Below are 18,822 nucleotides of genomic sequence, written 5' to 3' on the forward strand. Positions count from 1 at the left end.
TGGCAGCCTGGGCACCACCCTCAGCCTGAAACATCCCCAAAAGATACATCTCCATCATGCAGAATGTCACCTCGCTTTTGCAAGAATGACTCCCTCCTCCAAGCACTGGCTCAAGAAACACAGGTCATGGAGAGGGGGGAAAAATACAAATATTCTTACACAGAAAAATAAGTCATCAGCCAGTGAAGAGGCCACACATCTTCAAAATTAAAATGAACGTTGTTTTCTCCACTCAGATCTACATAAGAAAGATTTCTTCATCAAAGCAATTATCTTCAGGTAACATAGTATCTTTGGAATCCCTGAGATACTACAGCTCCATGTAACCAGCTCACAGAAGTGGAGTCACTGACTTAGCACACAGATGAACAAGGTGGAAGCCAATACATAGCACCCTGAGTTGCAAGTGGAACAACAGGAATGAGCAACCCATTCCTAGACAGCCAAGAAATGCAGAAGAATGTGCAGAGGGGCAATTGTGATGTAGATACTGCACACGGGAACAGAAAAAAAACCTGAAGTATTTCTAAAAGGCCTTTCCCTGTTCTCAGAGCAGAGAAGGAAAAGACAGCAATGAGAGGGAGGGAAGAGCTCTCTGAGAAAGGCCCTGGAGAAACGCAGACTGCTCAATGTACAGTAGAACAGTAATGCAAAAGCACAAGTGGTCTTGTTCCAAATGTGCCCCAAAGGTTAAGCACTCCAGCAGTGACTATGAACTCTCAGTGATCCTGTACTCTGGATTTAAACCAGGAATATAAATAAATTACTTTTCCCCCTGGAACTATTAAAAAATACAAAGAGGAAAATGCAAAGTCACAATCAAATCATAGAATACTCCCCATAGTCAAAAATGAAATACTGGTTTCAGAAACAACAGTCATCTGTTCTGTATCCTTAATAGGGTAAAAAAGAGGTGCTTGTAAAATCTTAAGTTTTAAGTATTTTATTTCCCAGTATATTGCTAAATAATTTTGCAGTTAAACCAAAAAGTAAGAAATATCAGAGATGAGTATGGAATACTTACAACTAGAAAATGGTTGCTGAACCATCTGAATTTCTATAAAAGCATCAATAAAAATGTAAAAACACGGTATCGCAAAATCAGTTACAATCTGAAATACCAGATTGCCTTCACAATGGCCACAACATGAATATTGATGGATTTTTGCAACCAAAAACTAATTGTGATTTGGCCCAAACATGGCTTAATACAGCAATCAAACATGTCTGAAAATTGGGACTTGTATTTCTGCCATTTCCTACACTCTGCTATTCAGCATCCAGTAATTTTCATTAGGAAAAAAAAAATGCTACCTGGTCACAATTTTATTCTCTTATGGAGTTGTGCTGCATCTCAATACATTCTTGGATAAATGAAGAAAAGTGGATAAAAAAGATGAGTAGAAATAGACACTCTATAAAAACTACTTGTAAAGTATTGTAAATCTGCAAAATATCTGTGGCATTACACAGGCTACTGCTGATGCGAAGGAAAAAACTGCTTTTTAACCACTTCATGAATATGAACAATGCACTTGTTCCCAGCCATTCAGAATGATGTGACATTCCAAATGTTCATAAAAATTGGGTAATAAAAGAATTAAGTCAATACCCTTAAGTATAATAAATAATGGTGTTTATTACGGTCGGGGCTGACCACGAGTGTTTGTTCCATATCTGCCTGGGACATTTGCAAAACCAGTTCTGAATCCTTGAGCTGCTCCAATTCCTGGTATTCCAAGTCCTTGACTGAGTACACTGCTGTAGGGTGCAGATCCATGATTAAAGCCCAATCCATAGGGCTTTGTCTGAGTATTTAGAAGGATGACTGGACTCACATTTTTGCCTGGTGTGTTAAAAGAAAATTCTGGTGGTGGGCTGCTGGGCTTAGCTGGAGTGGAGGTAACAGGGCTCAAATTGTCAGCAGCTTTCAAAGACGGCATTGGAATAACGTGATGATCCGAAAGGTTCAGAATGTTGTTTGCAATAGGCACAGATGATAAGGTAGGTCTGATCCAGTCATCTTTGAAAATCTGAACAGTCAAGGTAGAGACCAATGTGTATAATCTGTTAGTGACATGGGCAAGGACCATTTGCTCATTTGCATCTCTCCGAATTCGGACATGGACCGATCCAGCCTAGAAAGTGATAAAAACAAGATGGCTGTTAATTATGACTCCAACAAAGATTCCCCACATGCATTCAAGAAAAGGCAAATCATCCTGTAGAGAATTACACAAAGACATTTTGCAGTGGAAACTACTGACTAAATTAAGAACCTTATTGCAGTATACATTTTGATCTTTCCTATTGTGCTGCTCTCTTATGAACACAGCAAGATCCTCACTCAGGAAAAGTGAGTGTTAGAACCAACCTATACACTACAAGATGTCTTGGCAGGAAAGGCAACAACTGGGGGAGAAAAATGGCTCAAAAGAACAAAATGCAAATTTAGGCATAAGTGACAGAAAGTAAACTGAAAGCTGTTTTTACATCAGAAATAGAGAACAAATGCCTTTATTGCTGTTTTAAGAAGGGCAGCATACTGGAAGAAAGCAGTGAAGAAATATTCTAAGACTCTTAATTTTCCAGCTGTCACAAAATACCTGCATCAGCTTAGGAATAACCAAGTTCTGTGTGATCACTCTGTATCACAAAAAATATCCCTTCATTTCTTTAAGCTTACAGATTTATTGGTACACAACTGTAATTATTTTGCTCTACCTTCTCCCCTAGAAATGCTGAAAACATATGATTCTACTGTCTATTGTAGAGCTTTGGTGCTTGAAGGGTAACAGTTATTTCTCTCTTCCTAGACAATTTACACTAACAAACCACTTCAAAAAATGTTTTTTCCATTGTTTGTCATTTTCTTCACTCCAAAATATGAAAGAAATTCTACGGTTGCAAAAATGTATGCATTAAGCCAGAACTGCAGTATACATTAATAACATTAATCAACAACAAAGCTTTAAAAAATGTAAAGGACAGAGGAAGAGAAGTTTTGCAATAAAGCAAACAGACTGAGTATTGATTCCATCAAATTTTTTTAGTTAGTATTTCAGAAATATCTTTATGTAAATTAAAAAATTTAAGTAGTATCTCACAACAAAGGCTAGGAAGATAATAAAGGCATAACTTACCAAAGTGCCAAAACCTAACGTCCAGAAATGCTCATTTCGAACTTCCAACACACCATCCAAAGTTGAAACCTAATTTTACACAAACATCCACAAATATGAAAAGAAATTAGAAGCTTCAAATCCCTTTAGAAATGTATTTTTATACATAACTCAATAACAAATAATTTTCAGTAGTGAAATAAAAGCTCCCTACAGAGAACAAATGACGCCTGTTAATGTCACTAATGCTTATCTATCACACTTTTGCTACCCTTAAACATCCAAATCCATCAAAAAAGTTTTAAGGAACCTATTTCAAGTAATTCTTGCTGCCAAACTGAAGTATGTTCTCAACTTGATATGCTGTAATTCAACAGCTGCCTGTACTCCTTTTCCTCCTTCAGCTCACACTTGTCAACAACTTCAAATAGTAGCTAAAATTTAAATAAAAACAGTCTGCACTACTGAGACAGATTTGTTCCAGATACCTAAAAGACACTATTCATCTTGGAAAACAAGATTCCTATTTTCTACATGCAGCTAAAAAAATATTAAAAAATATTTTTAGCAAACTTCTTGGACTAGTCAGAAGAATTCTTCACATTCCTGAATGCTCATTAGCTGTACACACTGCGCTGTGTATTATACTGACTTACCTCTCTAAGAAGTTTATCTAACTGGCCAATCACATGAGGTGGGGTTGTCTTCAAATAGAAGAAAAAAAGAAAATACAGTTAAAATAAAGATTAACTGGCCCTGTTCAAGTAAGAGAGCCTTTAAGTCTGGTCTACCTACACAATGGCATTTTCATCAAATTCTTATGACTTTGTGATGCATATTTGCACAACCTTTAATATTCCTGTAGCACATCACAAATTCCCATGGGAACACTTCCTATCTACAAGCTTAAAACAGATTTCAAGGGGTTTATTTGTTTGTTTGTTTTTTTTTTTTTTTTAATAAGGCCATTTAACAAAACCAAAGCCACAAAATCTGTTGATTTGTGAGGCTGCCTTACCTGGAGTAGAACTTTCCCACTGTAGACACTCATGGGATACATGGTACCAAATGTCATCAAAGCAATTGCTATAGCAGAGGCTGTGTCCACAGCAAAATAGTTGCTAGGGTGAAAGAGCAATTTTAAAGAAACGCTGGTATTTATGTTTTTGAGAGGCAGAACAACTTACTTATGGTTCTTTTTTCATTCTTTTAAATTATATACACTTACAAAATTTTACACATGCTAATCTCATTTCAACTCTCATTCATCTTGGACAGCAGACAGATGCATTCACAGAGTTGCAATGCCATTCATACAAAATGCAGCTCTACATCAGATCATTCCTCTCATGCAAAAAATGTATTTTCCCACAGACTGGATACAAAAAGAGCTAGTGTTTTAAAACAACAACTGCACATACTTGATTTCAATGAGCATGTATGTAATGCAAAGAGCCAGAGCTCCAGCAATATCAATCAAGACAAAAGGGTTCATCCGTGGCAGAAATATGCTACTCAGTCCTGGGATGATTCCACAAATACTGCAACAAAACAGAAAAAGCAGCTGTCAGCCAGCTCTTCATCACTACTTTGAAATTCCAAAAGTACACCCATCATTTAGCATTTAACTTCTAACACACCTTGCAGTCATAGCACATGATGAGCACTGAAAAGGCCCCACTAAATCAGTTCAAAGGCTGCTGTCAGCAGAAATTAATCAAGTGTTTTTTTGTGGGAACACAACTCTATGATATAGCTGTATCAGCTGTCTGCAACACAAGTGCCTCATGGGTTCAATACTGGTATTACAGAGATGTACACAGTGAGAGATTTGAGTATCACCTGTCTTCAATCCATCTGCCACCTTGGTGTGGCAAAGTGTCCTAAAGTCAAAGCTAACTAATTCATGGAGTCTGAAAAGAGGAAGAAGACCAGCAAGTTGAATAAGAGGAGACCAAAAAAATGCATGAGGGAATGCTGGGAAAATTACTTATTTATAGCTATTTCCTGTCAACAGGAATATGAACAGAGAAATGAGTTTCTGTACTTTCCAGTGAATGTAAGTGCATGTCACGTCCTGGAAAATTTCAAGGCAAAGACAACATGAAATATTTTGTTGCTATGGTTAAAGCCAACTTATGTTTAGACATCATGTGCTGGCCTGCTTCTCTAAGAATTTAAATTAACATAATTATATACAGGTGCAGATATTTTTAAATCAGCACTGCTTCACATAGCACATCTGAAATAGCTGTATACATACTAATTCAATGGGATTTCACTCATATTGGCTTAACTCTATACAGGTGATCTCAAAACCCAGTAGAAATAATACTACTCTTGATCTGGGACTCCTTCAAGTTATCCATCAGTGTCCTTCCCCTTAAAACTGTGTTTCTACACTGATAAAAGGGAAGCTGTGGAACTATCTGTGATTGGTATCCACCTTTTATCTTTTTTTTTTTTTTTTATAAAACTTGGAAACCTAATTATTAGTCTTCCAAAACTATTTCACAGATTTTGGTTCTGATGATGTAACATCTCACACCCATATGAAATCAATTCTTCTGTTACCAAGTCAGCATTCTCTGCTCTCCTTAACTGTGAAAAAGATCACGAGATGCAGAAACAGATGGGTTTTGAAGCATACTTAACACGTTTCACGACTTGGTTTAACATTTTTCTTTTGATACTGACAGATAGTTGGAAAAAACATGTATGGATTAAAATAAACTTCCCTGACATCTGACAAAACTATTTGCAAACAATGTTATCTTGCATTCAGATATCCAATACAAACAAGACAGTTAACAGACAAGATGAATGAACAACACTGCTTATATCCCTGGAAGACACAGACTTTCCAGTTTCCTGCTGGACAGGTGAGGGATTTTCATAGCTATGGTTCAGTGAGTAACCAGTTTCATATATCATATTTAAACTCAACCATCTGAAACATTTGTTCAGCCCACAAAGTAAATAAACATAAATTATTACAAAATATATCACTTGGTAATGCACGTTGTGAAATGCAGTTCAAGTATGTACAGGACAATGCTAGTTTTCCTATTCTCACCCAAAGAGAATCACCTACAATGTACTGAACATACATATTCAAAAGAAAAGATACCCAAAAATATGTATTTCTGTTAGATTGATGTATCTGGGAAATATGGGAGACAATGTTTGCTCCAGAGTTCATACATGAGACCTGCAGTAGGTAAAGCTATTTTAAAAGCTCTATTACAAGTTTGTGCCTCAATATCCCTCCAAAACGTTATTATACAAACAAAACCAACACTGCCTTCCAGAAGCTAATGATTTTGAAAACAATATAAAGCTAATGATTTTGAAAACAATATAAAGCTTCACCTTCTACTAAGATCTGCAACATGTTCCTGAAGCCAACTTGTGCTGGCAGCTGCAAAAGAAAGAAGGTAATAAAGTTACAATTTTAATTACCACTTTAAAATTACTACATTTTAATTACCACTTTAAAATTACTACAAAAACTACACAAGTTTTATTTTAAGGGAAGAATTCAATAAATACAGTGTGAATGAGTAAATATATCTCAACAGATACCCTGGCACTTGAAAACAGACCCAAATCTGTCTTTTCCAGGCAGCAAGTACAAAATCCATCTCTCATAATAATCTGAACTGATTAAATACAAATATAATTGCAGCCTATAACCATTATCTTTTATATAATATAGTGTAAAACAGATATTTATAACTATGGACAATTTACAGGACAATTACAACAGAACAATTTACAGTTGCAGGAATGAGTGCAAACCTACTTACTGAAAAAGGTAAAAGAGCTTTTCATTTACCAATGAAAAGGAAAAAAGAACTATTGCATTAACTTATATTTTAATCCATTAATACATCAATAAAATGTGTTGAAAGTCCTGGTATCTGTCACATGACCTTCACTGGTTGCATTCAAAAAATTGAAAATAAAGGATACTGCAGCATTAAAATAATATCACCTTAATTACCTCAGACTATTCAGAGCCTTATAAGTAAAGTGGAGTTGAAAATCAGATGGCAATTCTACTGCACAAAGTTACATTAACAGAGGTAACAGTAATATACAACCACTAGTTAAGGAGGTTACCAGACAAGTTATACCTTGATAAAAATAGGAACATTAACATTTTTTTCTCAGTTATTGTTACAGTCTAATTTATCACATACCTTCAGAGACATAAGCAAAAGGCTTATTCTTAATGGAAAGCATTGTAAATAAGTTGAAAAAGAGAGCCACGAAAGTACCAACCAGCAGTCGTCCCCTAGGGAGGGGAAAAAAAGTGTCTTAATTTCTCATCATCACAGAACATCATCAAGATGTAACTACCAATAACACTATCAAAATATTTTGTTTGGTGTTCACTGAGGCTGAAAGCCAGCAGGATAAACTAGTGTAACACTTAATAATCAGCAGTGTATAATCATTGTAAGGGTTATACCAGATCACTGAACTTCGTACTTTATTGTTATCACACAAGGCTCATAATGTTGAGTAACAGCTCTTAACCAACTGCATATTTGCACACACACACACACATATATATATATATATTTGCCCTCTGAAGATACAAACACATTGTCCCCTCAGCAGCACAGCCAAGAAGCTTAGCTTTCTATGGAATTATGCCATATACCCCCAGCCTTCTTCTAGAACTACTTCATCATACATCCCACATCCCCTTCCTTTGCCCCATAACACTTTCTTTTCCTCTCCCTGTGGTCTTCATAGTTTGAACCCTCTTTGCAAAACCTTCAGTTCCCTGTTGACCACAGCATCCTTCCCCTCCACATACCAGGCCTTCCAAGAGGCCACAAGAAAAAAAAGGAACTGAACTATGAAAAGCAGCAATGTGTAGTTAGATCACTATTTGATATAACATGAGCATTAAATTTCAATTGTACCTTGAAAAGAACTGTTTGCAGTATAGCCTGCACATGGTTTGAATCAAATGCCAAGGCACCAAAAGCAATTTGGTACTTGAAGAACTTGCATAAACAATATATGCTAGATATGCATTAGAAACACAAAAGGACAACAACACATGTGACATGCCAAAATAATTTCTTACGTGTGTATCTCAGGCTGCTCCAGAAACCGCTCCGCACTACAAGAATAATTGAAAATCTGAGTTATACTCATACAGTTAAGCCTTGATAGCTGAAGCATGTTTTACAGTTCCTTAGCATTAGCTGCCATTCATAAACAAAAACTGATAAAGTACTGCAAAAAATGGATTGCTAAAATAAACACAGCAACTCTTGTAAGCAAAGAAAGCATTTAACACTGAATCAAAGCAGATGTGATTTAGACTTCCCAAATATTTCCAAAATGTGCCAGCTACCATGAATGCTGCCTGTATGATAAAAATATGCTTGTAAATGAACATGCAAAAAAATATTCCTACTGGCACCACCACCCGTGTTGGTGACCACAACAAACTAAGTCTGAAATTCCTGACTTACAGCCTCACACTAAGCAAGGTCAAATCAGGTAGGCATTGGATACTGGGATGGAGATATAGATCTTTTTTCACCCATCAGTGAGTTAACAAATGAGCTTCAGCTATAACAGAAAAACCTGCTAAATTTGTGGAATTTCCTAAAATTGATGCTGGAAAACTTGGAAGTTTTGACAAAGGGTGATTCATTCCAGTGGACTGTCACTTCAATACATTGATCTTATAGTATAAAGTTGCTAAGTTGTTAATAGAGCCCTTTACACAGAAAATAGAGCACTTGAATAAAATAAGGGAAGGTATACTGTTGCAGTTTTAAATTCCAGATGTTAACAAAAGCCTCTTCATCTTTAAAAACAAGAATAATGTTTTAGGCTAACCTCCTGAAATAGAAATGCTCCCAAGCATACATGGTATGGCAAATTAATACTTGAGCAAAATTTGAGGGAGTGAAGAAGTTGATGCTTCAAACATTCAGCTCCTTGATATATTATGAAGCTGCTTTGACTTCAAAAAGCAACAGAAGCAAAACAAAAAAACTTTTATTTGTTCATGAGCTTACAAAAGTCAAGATGTATACGGAAATGCATTAAATTAATGACACAACCTTTGGAAAAAGTATTCTTAAAACCATTAAATCTTTCCCTAGAAAAGTTTTTTAAAAACATTTATCAATTCCCATCTTTACATCTAAAGCCTACATGTAGTGTAGTAAATGTAAAGCAAGCAGTAAGGTTTAGCAGTATTTTTTTAATATCTTTTAAGTTTTTTCTAAAGTATCTCTTTAAATACAGCACTCATAGAATACACGTGCTTTTAGTTGATCTGGACTATATCTTCACATGTTATAAAATGAAAGAAAACATACATAACCCTACCTTTCTTTCAGTATAAAAAGAGCACCAAGCTGTGCCAGAACTGTAGATGCAAATACAGCTAGAACTTCAAACCTTTCAAACCTGAAATTTGAGAATTAAGTTTAGAAACACTGAACATTGAACAATGCATCCAATAGAATCTTTTCTGTGCAAGAACCAGCAGGATTCACCTACTTTTTCCAATTCATTCAACAGCAGACAGATGGGAAGAAACTGAAAGTCTTATGGAATAGTCATTATTTTCAGTTTCTTTTAACACTCCACTCATCAGAGACACCTTAAAATTCAGCATTTCTTAATTCTTCTTCCTGTCCATCCCCTACTCTGTAATTGTTCTTTACAGTAAGCCTTGGCCCTCCTCACTTTTAGGCTCTTTCACACAGAGAGTATTACTGATGGCTGTTCAGGGATCCAGGCAATGACAGTGAGCAATGTATGAAATGCTGTATTATCAAACACTGTATCTTGTTATTAGTACTTACCCAAATGAATAGATTGGGCTGGGTTTCTTCATCATTACCCAGTAGCTTATTAGACATGTTATCAAACTGAAAAAAAGGGGAGAATTACACTGTGATAAATAACAGCAGCCTTTACAAACTGCAAAATCTACAAATACACACTTGAGCCACCAGAACTCAACATACAAATACAGCAACATCTTGTCATGAACTCAACCTCCATCACTGTCCCAGTGATGTTCTAAATGCTCCTCATGTGCTTTCTGAACTTGCCTAGAAATGCTGCAACCTGAGAAATGCTGCTTACATGAGAAGAAGCTGATAAGCAAGACAGAAGAGTGAAAGAAAAAGCCAAGAAATCTCTCCATTAAAGTCTTCCTTTAGAGCTATACCATGAATTAGATTTGGTACTCCAGAGTAAATCTCAGGCCTCACCGAGTACTGCCTTTCTTTTCCACAGTGTAATTTCTCTATGTAATTTGTCCACAGCCAAAACAGATGAACTTTCTTTGGCTGCATTCACCTACACGAGCTCTGATCTAGCTGGCCATTCACTGACAGCCACAGGTCTCTCTTGATATCTTCTGTCCAAATTTTTCTCCCATACAGAACATCTAGAATTCCAATTATTTTGGAATCTCCATGGTAGTAGTCAGAATGTTTCAAGGATGAGTACAGTTTCCTCTGCCTATTTTTCCTCTATTGAACAATTTTTTCTCTACAGAATAATTTTTTCAACTGGAATCCACATAGATTCAGTGCCATCTGTGCTTTCATGCAGTCCTTTTGTAATTAATAACAATGTTAAATCAGACTGGATCAAGAACTCATCCCTACAACTGATGAACAATCACATCCTCACAACTTGATTATTATGCAAAGCCATAAACTCATATTCTCAGTGAGACTATTATACGCAACCAGGCAATGACAGAAAGAAAAAAAGCAGAAAATGATTTTTGCAGCAGAATTACTGAGCATTGTTCTCCCTTACAGCAAATCAAAATTCTTGAAAGAGATTGCTGTGAGTTAGGATAATCTTCTAGTCCAACCCCTAATTAACCAAAGACAGGAGTGCCTGGGGTTGTTCCACCTTCTTCTAAAACTAAAAGAAAAAAGAATTCCATACAAGTGGGAAGTACAATATCAACACTTTCCCCAATTTCCCCAATGTGAAAAAAGGTATTTTGAGCAAGATGACAAAAATTCAGTAGATACAAAATTCTCAAAGACAAAATTCATTAGAGTTAAACTTAATGCCAATGCAGTCACAGATAATTTTTTTTGTGCCTATCCCAACAAGTCATTTTTGTTTCTGCATGTTTGCTGATGCAATTTATGAATGTTTTACTGTAAGTCAGATAAGTTATAGTAGGTAATGGATATATGTATGACTCAGAAATGGATATATGTATGACTCTTTTATAAGATAGTGAGATAGCAAGGAAGGTATTGTAGGCTAATATTTTTAAAATACCTACATTTTATTTCCCAACCACAGCTACCATTATGTATCTTTGAACTGAATATATTTCATGTCTGTATTATCAATATTAGCAAAAGTGTTCAGAACTATCATACTAAAAGTTGTTTTAATATAATTTTCTTAGAACACAAGAAAAACACTGTAAATATCTAATGACCTTATGTGCAGAATACTGGTTATCTAGCTTGTGAAATATTTTTGAAATAGAATGACATGCTTCTTGTTTCCTGATGTTAAAACTGAGGGTTGCTTCACAATCAGTGACCATGGCATTAGGAAAATGTTCTGAGAGAACAACCAGACAACAGTTTTGTGCCATATTGTTTTATGTTGTCACACATCTGCACAGAGAAATCCATGACTGAACTGATCAGTTACCAGTCATTCTCAATATAGCTATGGTCATTCTCAATACATCTAATAAACAGACTAATACAATATATTTATTGTGTGCAATTTTATACTCATTTAAGCTATATTTAAACCAATGACTGTTTCTATACTGATGAATAAGTTACATGTCTTTGAACCTGTAAGTAAATTTTAAATGTATAGAAATATACAGACAATATGAACAGTATGACAAAATGGGAAAAAACTTACCTGAAAAGGTCAAAGATTGTCAAATATGTGTAAGCAGTTAAAGCTGTAAAAAAAGTAAATATTAAAACTTAATACTTAATTTTTCAATGCAAAAAACACTTTTATTCCAAGTCCCTTTTGTGCAGCTCTTTCCAGTCTTCTACCTACATAAACTGACCTTACTGACAGAGCAAGTCTCTGTTATTCTAAAGACACCAATATATTTAATGTCATAAGCAGGCTCATTATGGCAATCCTAATTCAACTAAAGCACCCAGACACAACAGTTACCACATTTGTGACTAAGCTGTGACAAGGAATTTAGGTACTGGAAAGTCAGGAGATCTTCCAGAAACACATCACTTACCAAAGTAAGAGATCTCTTGTGTGTGTTATTGCAGTGATAAGTAGGTTGAACTGAATATTTTACTTGTTTTGCATCTCTAACCTATCTTGAAACTGCAAGAAAACCTGCACCAAAAATTAAAAACTAAACCAGCACTCTATTCCCAGTGCGGGTGATGGGAAGCACATTGAAGCCCCTGTCCAAAAGCAGAAGGCACACAGAACTGCACTGGGTCTGGCTGATCTGGAGCTCATTTCCCCAGCAGCCCTCACAGTGCTGTGCTTTGCAGCAGCAGCTACAGAGGTGCTGGAAACACTCCAGTGTTTTGGCTACTGCTGAGCATTCCTTGGAAGCAAAGAAGTCTTAAGCCTTTTCCACACTACAAACATCCTCATTCAACTGCAAGCAAGGGACTCTGCATGTCACTGGTGCTACTTATACATGGAACAGGTCTGAGGACTAGTAACTCAAAAGCCTACTTGTTTTCAGGCTTAAAGATGAAGAAGCTACTGCAGGAAGCAAATGACCACCAGGACTGAAAAACTGCAAACTTTGAAGGACTTCCACCCCTCCAAACTTGTCTGGGAAAATTGCTGATTTTCTAAGCTGACTGTGGCAAATCAAAAGGAAGCACTTTCTGAACCTGGCTGTGCAAACCCCTAACTCCATTAAGCACTGGATTTGGCTTTTCAGTCAGCTGGAACTCCACAAGCTAAGAAACACACAGTAGTTTGTTGTAGTTTCAGTACGTGAGAGCCACCTACCTATGCTGTTTGTAGAGCTGCACCACATGAGCAGGAAGCCAATACATATTAAATTTATAGCACCAAACAGTAAAATCTTCCAGGACTGTTGATGAGAATAAATATGTATTTACACCTTCAAAAATTTACAAGACAGAAATCTATCTATCTGGTCTTAAAAAACAATATTGCAGTACTTGGTCATGCAAACAGAACTGGCTTCTCCTCCCTCCCAAAAATTCACCACTCATTTCAGAACAGCAAGCCCTTAGTCTTTTAAACTTTGCAGATTATTTTAAAACTCATTTATAAATGCCACCATACTTAAAATACCTTTTTGGTCTAAAAAAACCCCCACCCATCTATAATATTTGCATTTCATTACAGCACACAGCATCTGTGTGCTGTAATGACTTTTGAATATCAACTCATGCAACTTTACATTACTGGGTTCCTTTATTTGTGCTGAAATTTTGGTCCCAAAAACATCTGAACACACTCAGTTTACAGTTCCACTGAACCCATCAGCTATAAATATATAAGTTCTGGAGAAACACTAATTCACGAGACAATGCACAGAAGCACTACAACTTCAAAATTTTTTTTTAAGCATAGCTAGAAAAATTCAAAGAAAAAATTTCATAATATACTTAAGTTAATAGTGTATTTTTATAATAATTATGATTGTTTTAAGCAATACTTACCCTTCTGTCTGCTGCAACCAACCTAAATTCATGTGTTAACTTTCCAACCAATGATCTCTGTGATTTGCGGAACAGGTGTATTGTCCCCTTAAAAAAAACCAACAGTTTAATTAAAAACTTTACTTACAGCATAATTTAAATTAGCAAAAAGGAAATCTTCATTTATGAACTATTTTCACAATTGTATCAAAGACTCAGGTGAACTTTTTGTTAATCAGAACTATCACAAACTTTAAACTCACTATTTTGGTGACCATTTCATATGGTTTATTATATTAGAAAATGACAAATTACTTAGAATCAAGCTTCATTTAGACATAATGCAGAACTCAGTTTTACTGGAAGAGACGCTAAAGTATCACTTAAAGAGGGGGGTTTTAACTTTTATTTACATGAAACTACTACAAGACAGTTTTAAAACACAAATATTTTTCTTCATCAAAACACACTTCCCACCCAAAGGCAATAGATTTATTAAACAGGAAAATATTGTTTACAGACCTATAAAGACGAACCCACCACAGAAGTAAAAACAATGCTGGTGATGTGGTGAACACAAAGCCAGTAACAAAATGAAACATACCAACAATCCTGGCTGTGACTTAACCTAAAGCTACCTGGCTCTCCTGCCAGCGGGACAGGGAGCAGACCACCAGAGAAACTCATCTGCCATGACACTTTTCTCCCTTTCCTTGGAGGGTCCAAGCTTCTGGTTATCATCTGCTCTGCTCTGACCACACAGAAGTAAGCTTTCCATGTGAAAAACCCTTCTGATTTGCAATAGAAATTTGTGGCCTTGTAATGACAGACCACTGTCATCTGCACCAATTTGGGGCCAGATTAAATAAGGTTTGATTTTAAGCTATCACACCTTAGCTGCCAGCAGAAGGCAAAGGAACATAGTAATGGGCTCTTCACCAAAATAAATTCAATTAACTTTCAGACTTTATCAACACAGCTGCATTTCATATTATCTGAGAAATACATGTGTGCCATGAATTAAACTTTAAGCACTACTACATATCCCAAGTTTAGCTCATCTGGGCTAAAACACGGGCACTTACTCTTTTCTTTATTAGCAAATCATTACATGATAATTTTAATTCTTAACAGATACATGAAGGATGCCAGAACACCTCAGAAAGCTTTTCTAACAGGCAGTGGACAGCCTGCTTATGAAAGCTGCTGTGTTACAGAATCACAAAGAATCACAGAATATCCTGAGTGGGAAGGGACCCACAAAGATCACCGAAGTCCAACTCCCAAGAGTCACACCACGTACCAAGTGCATTGTTCAAACACTTCTTGAGCTCTGTCAGGCTGTGCTGTGACCCCTTCCCGGGGGAGCTGTTCCAGCGCCCAACCACCCTCTGGGTGAAGAAACTTTTCCTGATACCCAACCTAAACCTCCCTGACACAACTCCAAGTCATTCTCTCATGTCACTGGTGACCACAGAGCAGAGATCAGTGCCTGTCCCTCCTGTTACCCCCGTGAGGAAGCCGTAACTGCAGTGAGGGCTCCCCTCAGTCTCCTGAGGCCGAACAGCCCAAGTCACCTCAGCCACTCCTCACACGGCTTCCCCTCCCGACCCTTCACATGCCCGTAGCCCTCCTTGTCACCCTCACATCCACTGCTTTCCCACACTGCTGGCACTGTATGCGCTGCCCAGACACACGGCGCCACACATCCCTGTCCACAAAGGACGCCGTGCCTCAGAGCTGTGCACTCTGTGCCTCAGGGGACCTGTGCAAACTCAGGCGGGCCCCAGCCCACCCGGGACAAGCTCCAGCTCAGCAGATGTTGTACCTCGGCATGAAGGCATCCCTGGATCCCACAGCTCTGCCCAGAGCTTACACACAGAGCTTCTGCCCCACACCTCAGCCAGCCCCTGAGGTGCCAGAAGAGCTCCACAAGGCGTGTTCCTGCAGCCAGCGGCGCTGTCTGCCCCAACAGGTGACAGCACCTGTCATGGATACCCATGTCACTCCAGTCACTCCAGCGGGGCTCAGCACGACAAGGGAACATTTCGCCACCCAGATGAACGCGCACACGCGGCGGTCGTGCCCAAAAGATCGGGTTTTCGTCTTAGGGAAGCGAGCCACAGAGTGACAGCCCCGACACCTGGAGCAAGCGCACTATAGCCTGTTTGTCCTGCGGCGAGTCCCAGCTCCCTGACCGACGTGCCCTGGAGGAGAACTCCGAGGCTCACACCGCAGCCCGGTGTTCCAGAGGCAGCTCTGGCACAGGAGCCCCCACGGCCCCGGCTCCCGGCGGGCCCTGCCCGCGGTGCCGGCGCCCGAGGGGCGGGCGGAGAGCCCCGGGGAGCAAACACCGCACGGGCAGCGACACCCGCGCTGCCCCCGGGCCCGCTCCGGGCCGCGCCTGCCCGGGCGCCCCGCGGCGCCACCGCCCCGGCGAGGGAGCGGGCGCTTCCAGCAGCCTCCGCACGCCGTGTTCCACGCACGACTTTGCTTCCCCTTCCCTCCTTGCCCCCAGCAGGGGCCACTCACCATATTACTCCCCGCAGCGGAAGAGACGGCGCCATGCGAGGCCGGAAGGGGCGGGAGAGGTTCCCGTCGCCGCGGCAACCAGCGGGCCCGGCGGGACACGTGGCGGAAGCGGCGCCCGCCGGGAGCCGGCTGCGGCTCCGTCCCGATCCCAATCCCGATCCCGCGGGATGTGGGGCCCGGGCCGCCCTTGCCTCGCTCCTCCCCGGCGGGCTGAGGTGGAGGTCCGCCTCGGGACATGAACGTCTTGTCGGCCGCCTCCCTGCACTTGTGCCGTTGATCTGCCCGCTGCCTGCGAGAGCCCAAGGAAAGGGCTCCCACCGGTGGTGCCATCACAGACCCATGATCATCACAGTCCGGCCTGTGATCAAACACCACCATGTCAACTAGACCATAGCATTAGGTGCCACGTCCAATCTTTCCTTATAACACCTCCAGGGATGGTGACGCCACCATTTCCCGGGCAGCCATTCCAATATCTAACCACCCTTTCTGTGAAGAAATTCTTCCTAGTTATTCAACCTAAACCTCCCGTGGCACAGCGTATGGGTGTCGTAGTCCTAGGTCTGTCATAGTCTGTCACGATACTCCACGACAGCCATTCCACGAGGATGGGTTTGCGTCCCCACCGCCAGCCGCGGTACCGGCGTTAAGGGCCCTCAGGACACGGCCTGCAAAAGGCATTTCTTTTCCACTGCAAAACCCCCGAAGGACAGCAGCTCTCCAAACTACAGGAGTTATGTTGAAAATTTAGTCACTTTGATGTGTGCTGAGATCCTCAGACGTGCCCTCGTTTCTGTGAATATGATGAACATTGGAAGCACGGCCTCGCAGAGCAGGGATCCGCACGCAGCCCAGCCCATCGCAGAGCCAGCAGCTATCCAAAGCGCACTGTGAGAGAGGATTCTGCCACTGTACCGCTGCCGAGGCTCTGGAACGCCGGGACACAAGGGGACAGCCATCCCCCGGGCTGGGTGGCCAGCAGATGGCTGCACTGCGCCCAGAAGTTCCTGTCAGAAGGGATGGGTACGGCAGGAACGCTTTGCGCGGAAAGTACAACGAATTCCAGAACAGAAGTCACCGTGGAAGTTCGGAGAGATTTTAAGAAAAATTGTGTTGCAAAGCACCTGCATGGGATTGAATGTACTTAAAGATTTATTCACAAAACAGCTTATTTATTATTATTATTATTATTATTATCATTATTATTATTATTATTATTATTATTATTATTATTATTATTATTATTTGCAAAGTAAGTGAGAAAGAGAGGAATAAAAATCGAAGTGAGATATTTTATTAAGACAGATTATTCTGCCTAGGAAGAAACTTGAAACAACCTTTGGTAACATTGCCTTAATTTTCGTTCTTTTAAAGAGTCCATTCAGTTCTCCAGAACCCATAGTTAAAAATGTTATTTGCATCTCACCTGTTCTGTAAAACCTACCAAAACACTTACCTGACTGTGGGTGAGAGATAGGCCTGTACATCAAATTAAACCAGGAACAAGCCAGTACTTTAATCTGCTTCACAGTTAGGAGTGCTTCACAATTGTGTGTATTGTCTCCAGAATATGTGATTTTATTATTGAGAAAAAAAGATAAAATCATTTTTATTTTCTAGATTTTGAGTATATGTGGTCCTTAGAGGTATCATTAATTAAGAAAAACTATCAGACTTATCAGGTAGTTGTACTCCTTAAGATATATTTAATATCTCAGACCTCATTCTAAACTCTTGGCTGTAATCAGTAAGCTTTTTTTCCAGTGTATGGAAGAAGTTTTAGAAACTATTTGCAGAAAATAGATTTGTTCTTTATAGAATCTGGATGACAGGCACGAAATGCAAACTGCAGCTGCTGCCTCCATTCAAATTTAATGAAGAAATCAGAACTCTGATGAACCACTGTATAATTTGCTCCACAAAGTTGTTTGGTTCCTTCATTATTGACATAGTATTGAGCTTTTTGATTTATCTGATGTCACAGGGTATTTCTTCCCAGAAGAGGCCAATGGTTAGTTATTAGAAACTGCACTTGAGGAAGTGTCTTCACAGAAGAAAAGTTCTACAATAGCACAGCTGATACTAGCATTCTGCATATAACAAAACTAAGAGTCTTCAAGAATGTCTTACTGAGGCAAGTTTGAGGCCTTTTAGAAATTACTAAAATGAGATTTGAAAATAACAGAAGTTCCAGACTTAGAACATATTGTTCTTACAGTATACACTTCCCAAAAAAAGTGGAATTTTCAAAACTGTGTGGTAAAAAACGCCACACACACTTTGCTCAATAGGTTCCTTGTAGGCTGATATTCTGAAAAACGTGGGTTTTTTAAATATAGCTGCAACACAGCACCTGGAATAATCCCACCAGTGTTGAGAGATGGATTCTAGTTAAATTGTATTTTTCTGCCTTCACCAGTACATCTATTTTCTGTTTTATCATAATACATAGAATAAAAATTAACTTAGGGAATGTTGCATAACTGTCTTCTCCA

The 18,822-nt window shown here is 39.1% G+C and overlaps 1 protein-coding gene across 2 annotated transcripts; it reads right to left on the reverse strand.

The window, feature by feature from the left end:
• Positions 1–1,619: 1,619 nt before the first annotated feature.
• Positions 1,620–16,386, reverse strand: SLC30A6 (solute carrier family 30 member 6). 2 transcript variants are annotated; one of them, XM_063151883.1, is made up of 14 exons: positions 16,328–16,386; positions 13,817–13,903; positions 13,134–13,218; positions 12,045–12,087; positions 9,977–10,042; positions 9,495–9,575; positions 8,230–8,265; positions 7,328–7,422; positions 6,495–6,543; positions 4,544–4,663; positions 4,141–4,243; positions 3,779–3,826; positions 3,144–3,212; positions 1,620–2,138 (listed from the first exon to the last, which is right to left on the reverse strand). In XM_063151883.1, exons 1-14 carry the CDS (start codon positions 16,328–16,330, stop codon positions 1,641–1,643), a joined length of 1,383 nt encoding a protein of 460 aa, XP_063007953.1. In that variant the 5' UTR covers positions 16,331–16,386; the 3' UTR covers positions 1,620–1,640. The 2 variants fall into 2 exon arrangements, with proteins under 2 accessions (XP_063007953.1, XP_063007954.1); XM_063151884.1 differs by lacking the exon at positions 13,134–13,218 and having other exon boundaries at positions 16,328–16,350.
• Positions 16,387–18,822: the final 2,436 nt, after the last annotated feature.

Source organism: Melospiza melodia, chromosome 3 (assembly GCF_035770615.1).
Source record: "Melospiza melodia melodia isolate bMelMel2 chromosome 3, bMelMel2.pri, whole genome shotgun sequence".
Taxonomy (NCBI): Eukaryota; Metazoa; Chordata; class Aves; order Passeriformes; family Passerellidae; genus Melospiza; species Melospiza melodia.